The sequence below is a fragment of the Pelodiscus sinensis genome, chromosome 26 (assembly GCF_052426305.1).
Source record: "Pelodiscus sinensis isolate ZL-2025 chromosome 26, ASM5242630v1, whole genome shotgun sequence".
NCBI lineage: Eukaryota > Metazoa > Chordata > Testudines > Trionychidae > Pelodiscus > Pelodiscus sinensis.
In genome coordinates, this window is record NC_143077.1 from 6,591,587 (window position 1) to 6,604,962 (window position 13,376).

The 13,376-nt window shown below is 46.7% G+C and overlaps 1 protein-coding gene across 1 annotated transcript in view; it reads right to left on the reverse strand.

The window, feature by feature from the left end:
* Positions 1 to 13,376, reverse strand: part of CSMD2 (CUB and Sushi multiple domains 2) — a 734,622-nt gene that overhangs the window by 484,882 nt on the left and 236,364 nt on the right. The window contains exon 5 of the mRNA XM_014578911.4: positions 5,041 to 5,248. Within this exon, the coding sequence (XP_014434397.4) occupies positions 5,041 to 5,248 (208 nt within the window). The remainder of the gene's footprint in view (positions 1 to 5,040; positions 5,249 to 13,376) is intronic.

The window sequence follows — 13,376 nt, forward strand, 5'->3', positions numbered from 1 at the left end:
GTTTTAATGTAGGTTTTACTTTCAGGAAGCAACACCCACAAGCTGAAAAATGTCTTCAGAGTCCATCTGACAACTTCCAGACCTCCTGTATCACACAGCCTACCGATCCTTCCTGAAGAGCTGCATAGCTAAGAAGTAACAGCGCCCTAAAATATTAATGTATGCTAATAAAATCATTTTGCTCATAAAACAGCTACATCTAATTTTCCAAGGTGTCTTCGGGAACAGTAAACAACTGGTACATAGGAAATGGCAGCTACCTCATATTAATCTTATTCCCCCATATTTGCCAGGCAAGTATAAATTACAGAAATAAATGTTAGTGAGATACGGTGGGTAAGGTAAGATCTTTTATTGCACCAACTTCTGTTGATGGAAAAGACAAGATTTTGAGCTTACACGGAATTCTTCTTCAACAGTATTGTAGCAGTGTCAGAATCCTTGTAAATCATCACAATATAATCCGGTATCTGGTATACCCAGGAGATATTTTAATTATGTTAGATCTTTAATTCTTCCCCTACCTGAAATGGGGTGGGGACCCAAAGAACAGTTGTCTCAATCACTCAGTAGCTGGAGGTTTTAATTCCTTGCTGAATGAGCGGAAAGCAGTGCATGAATCTACCGGGCAGTAGGGATGTAAAATGTCGTTGAATTAGTTAACCAGTTAAATGGAACATTTAACTGGTTAACCACTTGAATGGGGTCACATAGGCAGGGGGAAGGCCACTCCAGCCTGGCTGAGCTGTAATGGTCTCCCACCCACAGCGTGGCATGGTGGACCTAGCTGGGCTGGAGAGCCCCCAACCCACAGTGCTGCTCCAATCCAGCTGGACGGGACCACCCACGGTGGAGTGCGGTGCAGTGGGCCCAGGCAGGCTGGAGTGCTTCCAGCCCACAGCATGGTGGGCCTGGCTAGGCTGGAGCAGCTCCCAACCCATGTCTGAGAGGGGTTGCTCCAGCCCAGGCTGACCATTGGTTAACTGGTCCCCGATATGCATCACCCAGTACGTGTGATGCCTACCGGTTATCTGCTGACATCCCCACCAGGCACTGAGCACGTGATTGCCTGAAAGGACTCGGCGGTGTGAAAAAGAAGGCTGGGAATGACTGATAGAGCCTTTCTATATTACATTGATGTCTGACCCTTTCTATATTACATTGATGCTCCCTTCACCATTCTTCCCTATAGCAACTGCAATGATACTTACTGCACCTTCTTTGGGAATCTAGTTGGCTTTGTCATTAAGAACCGGCACAGTAACCTCTCATTGAAACACTGTTTCCAGCCCTTGGGTACCCTTATGCTTTCTGTCTCTGTCAATCCACCCGCCTTTCGTTCAGGGGCACAAAATGATGGCCCTGCACGAATGTTTTACCGCTATGGAACAGACTCTCTCCTCTGCTCCTTCCACTTGGCACAGGCTAAGAATTCTCTACCCTGTTGCCATTTCCAGTTTCCAAGATTACTCCACAGACTGTGGAAGAACCTTTCTGTTGCCCTTCATCTCCAGGCACTCCACTCGTTATAGTATCCAAGTTACCTCCATTTCACACGTATTTGGCATGTCCCCCAACACACATTTTTCCTGTTGAGAAAGGATTTTCCTCCTTTGACAGGGAGGACTCGGCCAGAAGGGGTTAATACATTGCGGGCAGAGGAAGTCGTCACCCTCCACCCTCCTGACATACTGGGCCTGCTCCAAGTGCAGGGCTAGGATAAGAATGAGGAAATAAGCTCAGTCTGGGCTGGAAGCCGAAGAGGGAGGACCTGTGACAGCTGGAGACCCTGGAGGCTGGAATGAACCTCCAAGACTGGAAGAGCTTTGGGGAGTGATTTGTGTCAGGGAGACTGAAGACAATGAAACCTCATGGGTCGCCCCACCGCCAGGGACATTAGGAAGGGACCCAGGGAGGATGCGAGAGTGATATTTCCCACCCGAATGCGCTCGGCATGTTTTGGTGGGATTTTCTGCTGAGCACTCCACCACTGCCAGGGCCCTAGACAGAAGGCAGATGGAGTCAGGTGGGCGAAGGCCCCCCTACTGGGGCTCCCCCAGCTCATTGGCAGTCCCTCTGGTGCTAGCCATTAGGCCACACTGCCCCACAAGTAAGGGTCACTATATAGGCTTGGGCCACTAGGCCATGCTACCCTGTGGCGATGAGCGAATTTTAGTCACAAACAAACGGGAAGTGGTAAGAGGGGTGCCCACATGCCCTGATTGGCCCCCTCCTTCAGATGGTGCGTGCATATATCGCGGCACCTCCAAAATAACACTCATGAATCTGTGGATGCAGGAAGCATCAGCTGCACTAAAGAGATGAGGCCCACAGCATGTTAAGTCTCCTGAATGAGACTTGGGGGGCAGCGCTTGCACACTGGGCTGCCCATTTGGGCCTTGACAAGTAGAGAAGTATGATGCCTAAGCAAGCACGGGGTTATTGAGCTAACTGCTTTATCGCCAAGAGAACCCAATGAGAAAACCTCAAGTCACTAGTGAACCAAATCTCTGTACAAAGGTGCTGGAACTAGGGGAGTGGCTGGGGAGGGAGGGTGCAGCCCCCCTCCCCTGAAGTGGTTTCCATCACATACAGTATGGCTGAATAGTCCTCAGAGGCCTGCCCCCCAAACACTATGGCTGTGTCTACACTGGCACCTTTTTCCGGAAATGCTTAAAACGGAACAGTTTTCCGTTATAAGTATTTCCGGAAAAAGAGCGTCTACATTGGCAGGATGCTTTTCCGGAAAAGCCCTTTTTCCGGAAAAGCGTCCGTGGCCAATGTAGATGCGCTTTTCTGGAAAAAAGCCCCGATCGTCATTTTCGCGATCGGGGCTTTTATGCGGAAAAGACTACTGTGATGTCTACACTGGCCCTTTTCTGGAACAGTTTTCCGGAAAAAGGACTTTTGCCCGAGCGGGAGCAGCATAGTTTTTCTGGAAAAGCAACTGATTTCTTACAGTAAATCGTCACTGCTTTTCCGGAAATTCAAGGGGCCAGTGTAGACAGCTCGCAGCTTATTCCGGAAAAGCGGCTGCTTTTCCGGAATAAGTGGCCCAGTGTAGACACAGCCTATATGAATTGTTCCAGCTCCTCTGCCTCTGTATATAGCTAGCACACCCCATTCCTCTGCAGGCAGAATTGAACCTAGAACCTCCGGAGCTTAGTGCATGAGCCTCTACTGAACAAGATAAAAGCCAGCTGGCTCTCAGCTAAGGCTGTGCAGCAGACTCAATTCTTCTCTCTGGAAGTGGTCTCAGTGCCACTAGTTGGGACGGGCACCACACTCAGGAGGCGGGTGGGTTCCATTTGCACAGGGCTATGACAAACCTCACCATTTAATGTTCCCACTTCTTAAACATGTAACCCAGAGGCACTGAGACCACTAAGAGGGCGAGTAAAGCTCATACGGTAGCAGCTTATGGCTTTAACCCCAAGGTGCCTGGTTCAATCCCATCTGGATCCATCAGCATTTCACACCTTTTAATCCAATGCTCTCCAAAACTGGGGAGGAATACAGTGAAGATCTTCCTTCTATATAATGATGCTTATTTCTCTTTCAGTCATTCTTGCAGGGGAATACAAAATCAAATTGTATTTTGATTGGATATGGACAGCAGCTTTTCGGTCTTGTTTTCAAATGACGCGAAAGGTCATTCTCTTATCGCTCAAGACGGGCCTGAACCACAAAGCTCAGACCTCAGTCCAAACTTCTGCACAACTTGGGCTTTTCTGTAGTGGGCCTCCCCCAACACCCGGCACCCAAAGTCAGAGCCAGCTGCAGAATGAGATTCTGGACTGAATTTCCATTGGAGGTGGGTGGTGATGGGACCTGGAGTTTTCACGAGGTCTGTCTTTGTATGTTGGCGCAGAGTGTTCAAAACAAATAAAAACCAATGCACAGCTCTGCCATGGCTATGCTCAACCCCCCCCCCCCTTCACCCCCAGCTGTAGATGTAGCTTAAATCAGACAAAGTCCTTTGCCTTTGCAGTTTACATTGTATGGGGAGCCAGTTTAACCAGACTCTGGAAATAATTCCTTTTGTCAGTACATGCTGGGTCTCCACTAGGAGGCTTTGCCAGCATATTTATACCTGCAAGGTCTTTGTAGTTTAGACAAGACTTCATACAGCGAACACACTTGCCTCCTCTTTTTTATGTTCCATTCAGCTAAGCAGCAAGAGAATTTAAAATGCAGCTGAAACCTCAAGTGATTCAACCATTGGTGAAACCTTATTAAATCTCCAATGAGAACTTTCTAACCTCATCAACTGCTGAATCCAAATTAACACTCCTAATGTCAACATGGGGTATCCTGTAGCCTTTTTGTTAGACCTACTTAGTTCCTAGGCCAGCTGTTAAATTTATTCTACACACCCTGATTTGTACTTTTGCAGCCCTGACCATGGAGACCTCATTGTTATTTGGAAGAAAGCAAAAGAAATGGAATGCCTGCAGCAGACTAAGTTGTTCTTACCTATAAAATAAATCACCATTTTTTTAAAAACCTGCACATTTGTGGAGAATCAAGCTAGATTTAATGGGACAAGAAAACAGGAATACTTGAATTCTGTCTGCAGCCTGCTGTGTGTACATACAGCAAACCAAACATTGGCATGTTTGCCACATGGTCATTAACAGTAAAGTTAACTCATCAGCAACAGATTTAGCAATAACCCGAAGACAACAGAGCAAACAGCAAGTTCCAGACTTCTACATCCACAGGTTTGTAACCTAGTTAGCCAACTACACACCCCAGCACGCCTAAGAAAGAGCATGCTTCAAAGCAGAGATCAATCACTGTAAAACTTAACTACATCCATAAAAACGGATGCACAGATTTCTCATTGCAGTTTGTACTTTAACATCTCGAATGGAGGCTGTAACGAGGGCAAGTAATGCCTGGGAAATTTCTGCTCAGGTACAACGTTAAGTACACACTGGATCTCACAGTATTTAATTTCACACCTGAAGTTACATATGTGTAGATATAAGCAATCATACATAGCCATATAAAGTCATACAGCCACCACTCACTTACCAGAGTGACGATCCCTCCGTTCCAGTGACTTCTAAAAAGTCATATCCATCTTCTAACTGAAAATCCATGAAAACCAAAGCAATGGTATCGCCCGGCTCCGCTAGGATAGTCCACGTACAGTCTGCGTTATTGCCATACTCCGAAGGAAAATGAGGACTGGTGATAATTCCACTCTGTCCCCGTAACGTCCCTCCACACGCATCATCAGCTGAAAGGCAGAAAAAGACACATCCTGGGTTTTTTTGCTGGAAGGGAGCACAATGCGAATATGCTACCAAGGCACTGAAGCAGCCCAGTCCTGAGGTTTGTTTATTCTTCCCCTTAATGTGTTAAAGCTTTCGGGAGAGGGGTGGGGAGAATGACTCATATGCCACATTTGAGACAACGAAGGGAAATCGTGATCAATAATTTCTCCAAATCGCAGAAGGCGGGGGAGAGCGATTTGAAAAGGCCTCTGATTGGGACCTAGAAATAACTTATCCTAGGCTGGAAAGAGCAGCATAAATCTAACAAAGCCTATTCAATGCATATTGCCAGATGAGGGAAGATTGGGGTGTGCTGAGAAGACTGTGGTGGAGCTCTTAAAAAAGACCATGGGTGTTTATTTTTATTTTGTTGCTGCTCTTTTCAAGTGCCGTCATTTTTTTTTATTGGCACATTGACCAGGCGCATAAGGGCCCTAGGAAATTCCACTAGTCCCACTGCATGTGGAGAGATGCAGCTCGTCATAAGACACAGAGGTGACATCTTACAACCCCCAAACCAGTTACTCCAGCTTCCATCCTAGTGTACCAGTGGGCGAGCCTGCAGTAGCCGGAGGAATAAACATGATCCATGAGCCCTCTCATACCTTTAGCTTCTACAACTCCAGGGCTCCTCACCATGGAGTAGAAGAAGAGGACCATCAGGGTCTGGCATGTGTGTGGATGGGGCACAGAAAGTGGAAGTGTTTCCTCTATGACACACCCTCCTCTTCCTCCAATGGAGAAGACTTTTCCAGAGGCAGGAAAGTTCGAGTAGGTAACACCCATTCACCAGACTTCATAAGGTTCTCCCCCTCTCTAAAGTCACTGGAGAAACGAGTGATACCACAAACATCTAGCAGGTTCTCCAGGGGAGCCTCAATCAGCCCTGCAAACTTGATTTCAGTGGCACGATACCCGTTTGTGTTAAATGAGAACTTGGCCTACTGCGGCTCTACAACACAATTGATGACTATTATACAGAGAATAGTTCTCCAGGTTCTGATAACAACCAATTAACTATAAGAGCAAAGCTCAAGTTCCTTCTCAGACCCACAGAACCCTAAGATAGGAAGACAGATTATGCAGCATGTGGCATGGTTATTACGGGTATTTATACAGCACCTAGGAGAAACAGGGATTTCAAAACTTGTGCCCTTCTGCATAAGAACATAAGAAGGGGCAGACTGGATCAGACCAAAGGATCCTCTCTGCCGACAGTTGCCAATGCCAGATGCCCCAGAGGGAGGGATCACAACAGAGAATCCTCACCTGATCCCTCCCATCTCCCACTTGCAGAGGAAGAGTGTGTCTAGACTATACCCCTCTGTCGGCAGATGGATATAAAGGAAGCACTTTGAAAGTGCAAATGAAGCGGGGATCTAACAATCCCGTGCTTCATTTTCATAATCACGTAATGGTGCTCTTTCGAAAAAGCGCTATTTCAAAATTGAAACCGCAGTCTAGACGCGGTTCTTTCAAAAACAGGAAGCTTTCAAAAACCTCCCCTTCATTTGCACTTTCGAAGTGCTTCATTTACATCCCTCTGCCGACAGAGAGATGTAGTCTAGACGTAGCCAAACAAAGGCTAGGGACACGATTCCTACCCATCCTGGCTAATAGCCATTGATAACCTCCATGAATCTATCTAGCTCTTTTTTGAACACTGTTAAAGTCCTAGCCTTTACCACATCCTCTGGCAAGGAGTTCCACAGGTTGTGCGCTGCATGAAGAAAAACTTCCTTTTGTTTGTTTTAAACCTTCTGCCTATTAATTTCATTTGGTGACGCCTAGTTCTTATATTGTGGGAATAAGTAAATAACTTTTCCTTATTCCCTTTCTCCACACCAGTCATGATTTTATAGACCTCTATCACATCCTCCCTTAGTCTCCTCTTTTCTAAGCTGAAAAGTCCAAGTGGTTTTACTCTCTCTTCATATGGGACCCGCTCCAAACCCCTATTCATTTGTGTTGCCCTTTTCTGAACCTTTTCCAATGCCAATATATCTTTTTTGAGATGAGGCGGCATCTATAGTGACACCCAGTGTGATATCTGTGCAACGAACAGTTGCATTTTATATATTTGGTGAATCAACATCTTAAAAATTAATTTGTTTAAGTACTTAACAACATAGGAAAGCAGAGTGGTTGAGAGCAAAGAGACAAAGTTCTTGCCTTGAAGAACTATGGTGTTTTGACACCATAGGCATGAATGCAGGATAAAATGAGGACTGTACGCTCTGTCCATATGTCTGTAATTAACAGGAATAATGGAGAAGGAGAGGGACAGAAAAGACAAGGCTTGCAGAGGTTAGTCATGTACATACTGCTGAGGTTCTGGAGTCTTCTTAAAATAGTTGCACTTATTTTTCTTTAACTCCTTTTCAAAAATACCATCTGCCTTTAATGCATGTTGGTTTATTATTTGCAATATGCTGGTGTCTGATATTTGCCTCACTGGAAGAAGAAAACTTTTAAAGGAAATGTTTATAAAAGTCAAGAGTCTTGAAAACAAAAGCCTAATTTCAGCCACATAAATCCATACCTTAAGGCATCTGCCTGCTTGAAAAATCCTCAACACCCAAAGAAGCCAACAGGACATGCTGGGTGTTTGAGCATTTTCAAAATCTTGGTAGATACCTAAATTTGGACCAAGGAACCTCATTTGGGGTAGGGGGTTTGTTTTAATTCTAGGCCCCGCCAAATTTGGTATGCAGCTTCCTCTTATCAGAACATAAAGCAAGTTGAGAGTTTGGTTAGGCCCGGATAATGGGATGTGCCTGGAATTTGATTGTTTCTCATAAAATGGAAAGGGAGGGGTGTGGCTGGAGGGTGTTATACTGCAGAATGACCACAGGGGGGCAACAAGAGGCCAAAGATGGGGACCAGGACAGTTATAACCCCATTGGGCAAGCAGTAGGCAGGGGTGGAGAATGGGACAGCTATCTTTGTCTGTGTGTCTGTCTGTTCCCCAACTTGGGAACATGAACCCCCCCACAAGCCGTAACTACTGGAGCTGCAGTGGCCATGGGCAGGAGCTTTTCTCCCTGCCCCAAGATGCTATTGTGACAGAGGGCCAGGTTTGTCCTCTCTCTGGGGCAGCCTATACACTGAACCCCTCATCCCTAACTCCACCCCTGAAAAATGCTTTAAATGCAGAAAAAGAAAAGTATTTGAATTAAGGACCCAAGCAACGCCTGGTAAATCTTGTAGTATATAATAAATCACTCTCCCTGGGTGCATCGACACAGCAGCCTTATTGTGGAATAACAGATGTTATTGCTGTGAGGGTCTACACAGCAATTCTGTTATTTCGAAATAAATTCAAACTAATGGACGGCTTATTCCGATTTCTGTAAACCTCATTCCATGAGGAATAATGCCTCTTATAAAACAGCTGTTTCGGAATAGCAGTAGCGTGGACACTCCACTGCTGCTATTTCGAAATAGCTCCTCCCCAGGGCCATTCAAAGTAATTACTCCCCAGTGCCTCCTGGGGCTCTAAATCGAGGTAGCGCGCCCACATTAGCAGAGCTTACCTAGGTCTAAACTTGAGGCTTCCCTGTAGTGTAGACGTTCTATTTCCAAATAAGCTATATCGGAGTATTTCTTCCAGAATAACTTATTTCGAAATAAGCATGCAGTGTAGATGTACCCCCTGAAATTAAAACCCTTTATGTAACCTTAACTGTGGTTTCACTGCTGCTCCATCATGCTACCTGTATATACTGCACTCACTAGCTATACAGACACAGAGTTACAGACCCTCCACTGGGTTTGATCCTGGCACTAATTCTACATGGGCAAATTTGTGGACCCACATGGAGTCCTGTAGTTCAACTTGAATGCTGGGATCTTCCAATACGGAGCCCACTGTAGAACAGGGATCACTGTTAATGGAGGGAGAGGGACATGGTTCAGAGGACGGCTGAAAACACCGTAAGAATGATGCAGCCTTCCCCTCCCCCCTTCTCCATCATGCTGAAAATCATATTTCATGGCTGTGATGTTAGAACCATTCAAATATGGACCTTCAGGTGAATCATAGCTCTGAACTATTAACTAGCTCCATTTTACCAGCTGGCAGCGGACTTGGGTTTTTTCATGTTGTTATTTTCTATACCTGCTAAGAAACAGCCGTGACAGGATACAACGACCCGTTAGGTCATCCAGTCCATCTGCCTGCGAGTGAAAGCGTATTCCCGAGTGTACACTTAGTGATTTGTTCAGTTTAATTTTAGACACCCCAAGTGACGGAGCTTCTACTGCGTCCAGGGCAGAAGCAGCTCCACAGCCTACTAGCTCTTCCTGTCAAGTAGTTCTTTCCAGATACTCTGTCCGAGTTCCCTCTGTTCTAACCCTCTGCTCCTAATTAAGTCCCCATGACTCACTCCTGATAGCTCCATGTTGCCCACGAGGGAATGAATAAACCTTGTGGAGTTCAAATGGAATTTGTGCAATCGGAAACAAAATGCATGAAATCTTTTCCTTCCCCTCCTGTCTTTTGAGATACTGTTTCCTTCTGAAGGAGAGCTGTGCTGAAAACAAAGAGTGTCCAACCTGTGGCAGCCTGAGAGCAAGGGGTCGTCAAAGCCTAGGGGAAGGCAGCTACACGGGGAGCTGGGTATGCAGTTTTATGTCCCCATTATAGGCTGCCAGAGACTGTGGCCCAGCAATTCAACACCTGAAGCCCCTCTGTCATCAGCCTGAAGGGAAGGCTAATCAGAACATCTGAGGCCAGTTGAGGCTGATGAGTGCACCATAAATAACTCTCCCTCAGGCAAGGGGGAGGGTCAGGGGGGAGTTGAGGGATGGACCAGAGGAAAAGTGAAGGAGAACAGAGAAGCCCAGCACAAGAGACTAACCCTAGACAGCCTGCAACAAAGCCTGACCCAAGGCATCGGGAGGAGGCACTCCGGAGGGGTTGGGGGAGGGGCCGCTGTTCTATGGGGCAAGAGCTAGGCCACACAACCCACTTGGGTCTACTCCTCCCCCCAGGGTGCTGGGCTGGAACCAGGAGCAAGTGGGTGGGACGGGGTTCCCCCCAGCCCTCTCCTGGCTAGTGGGCTGCCTGCAAGAAACAGGAGCGGCCCTGTGGTCTAAGATAGGGGCTGACCTCCCATACCCTGAACTTGCCTATGATGAAAAGCACTTTTTGCAGAAAAGCATCCGTGCCAATCTAGATGCGCTTTTGCGCAAAAAAGCCCCGATCACCATTTTCGCCATCAGGGCTTTTTTGCGCATAACAAATCTGAACTGTCTACACTGGCCCTTTTGCGCAAAAGGGACTTTTGCCCGAATGGGAGCAGCATAGTATTTCCACAAGAAGCACTGATTTCAGACAGTAGGAAGCACTGATTTCAGACAGTAGGAAGCACTGATTTCAGACAGTAGGAATTTCTTGCGGAAATTCAAGTGGCCAGTGTAGACAACAGGCAAGTTTTTCTGCAAAGGCAGCTGCTTTTGCAGAACAACTTACCAGTCTAGACACAGCCCCAGCAACTGGTCCCTATCCACTAGGCAGAACCACCCCATCCTTTGTCCTACTTCTATTACTGGTTGCACCTTCCCCTTCGGGTCAGGGGACAGGATGGCCTGGGCCATTCCCTATATGCCAGTGGTTCCCAAACTTTCCAGCATCACACCCCCTTTTTGATTTTTGAGAAACCCTCCCCACCACCATTTTTTTGTTGAGCAAAAAAAAAAAAAAAAAAGGGACTGACGGGCTAAAAAACAACTCAAAGAATTTTTTCTTCATTTATATCTTTGCTCTGGGGTGGGGCTGGGGAGGAGGGATTTTCAGGAGAGAGCTGCTCCAGAGAGGACAGCCCCAGCCTTCTCTCACCGCAGCAGCTTGAGGCCAGGTGAGAGGCACGTGTGCATGGATACTGTGGCAGGCACAGCTGGAGGAGGGGTGCATGCTCCCATTCTGGGGGACATACACAGACAAACACACAAACAGACACATTCTCTGAACTATACAGTACATAGCTTTTCCTTTTCTCCACTCTTGCTCCCTGCTGGCCAAATGGGTAATAACTGTCCTGCTCCTCATCTCTTCCCTCTTGGTTTCCTCCCTGTGGTTATTCTACAGTATAACTGCTCCTCCAACCAAACCCCTCCCTTTCCCTTTTGAGAAACAATCGTATTCCAGACACAACCCATTGCCCTGGCACAACCAAACCCAGACCTTGATTTACATTAGAGTAAAAGGAAGCTGTAGACCGAATGTGGTTGTCTTAGCGCTCACTATTTCGGAGGAGGACTTGAACAGACGGACTCACAGGCAGACAGACTGACTCACAAACTCTCCCAATGATATAGCAGATAAGAGCATTGACTCTTTTGTTTTTAATGGCCAGATTTTCAAAAACTAACACAGCACCTGCAATTTCTAATTGTCCTCATTTTCTCCACCCCAAAGCCCACATTTCAGAGCACAGGCTGCTATTTGCACATGGCAATGGGATAAGGAGATATCCAAGTACCTAAAGGGCACAGACAAAGCCAGCTGTAACACCTAACAATTCTGCAATTTTGTGCAGATGAGCCACAGTTGGGGGGAGGGGGGGGGGCGTAAAACACAGGCAAAAAATGTGGGTGTAATTTCAGCGGCTGCATGCTCTTAAATCTTTTCCACTTGGCATTACCTGTCAGACCAAGAAGAGTGCATAAGAGCTCAACAAAACATTATGCAGGAATTCATGCACGCTGCCCTTCTATAATGAGCTAATGCTATTTAAAAATAGCTAAGTAAAAACCTATGGAAAAAGTTGATATGCCACTAAAGCTGAAGGTATTTAGCAGTTAGAAATGGGATCTGCTGTGTTTGCTACAGGTTATCTTCTTCTACAACTAGGCTCTATTAGCAGAAGCTATTAGAGCAAATAAAATAGGAGGATCAAGAGAAAACATGGGCAGGGAGATAAAGGGAACCAAGAATTAATTTGACTCGCATTGTGGCGTTGTGGCACTTTTGTATGTACAGCATTGTCAAATGCCTTGCTATTTATATGAAATGCACTATGAAAAGCCTGTTAACTTTACAATGCATATTATAGAATGGCATTTCAGATGCTTTAGTCAAGGGGCTCTCAGGCTTTACATTATAAACACCCATTTTCAAGTGTTTAAAACTCCAGCATAAAACTACATAAAAAATTCCTTCAGTGTGCAACTCAGCAGAGGGATCCTCATGTGTTTTATGCGGCAGTTGCTGCACGTGTATGGAGAGGTGGGAGGGGAGGATTTTGGAATACCGTATTTTCCGGCGTATAGGGCGACTGGGCGTATAAGACGACCCCCTAATTTTTTAATTAAAAGATAGGGTTTCATCTTATACCCCAGCGCCCCTCCGCCTCCTTTGCTCCCGGTGTCCCTGGTCTGCTGGAGACGGTCCCCAGCAGACCAGAGGCACCGGGAGCAAAGCCGCAGCAGCTTTGCAAAGCCTCGGGGGAAGCCGGCGGCAGGGCATCCCAGGCGCGCCTGGGATGTATACCCGGCGTACAAGACGACCCCCGATTTTTGGGGGATGTTTTTTAACATCAGAGGTCGTCTTGTACGCCGGAATATACGGTACTGCTCCCCAGGAAATTTTTAGCATACAAGTATCAGAACCTTTACGGGTCTGAGCCCTGCTGACAATACAAGCCGCTAGCAGCAGGGCGGGGACTTTTGCAGCTTCTGACGGATGGAGCTGCAAACACAAAGTAAAAACAAACCTCTTGTTCATGCCAACTTGTATTTCGCATGGCCATCTGCTGCCCAACGGCAGCCAGTCAGCCGAACATACAGAACGCACATGCGTGAACACACTCATCCTTGTGAGCAATAGCACTCAACTTACAAGCGTCGAGACGCCCAGACTCTAGTGACAGTCCTTCCTGTCTCAGAAAGATGATGTTATTATTTATTGTGTGTATTTCTTCCATTAGCATGTACAGGTTGAACCTCTGCGGTCGGAACTCTCTGATCCGGCAATATCCATGGTCCGGGAGGACCACGGATGTTGCGAGACTGGAGAGCCCCAGGGGCAGAGGTTGCTGGCGGGTTGGAGTCAAGTTGGTCAGCGGGGTAGTGGAGCCCACAATGGGG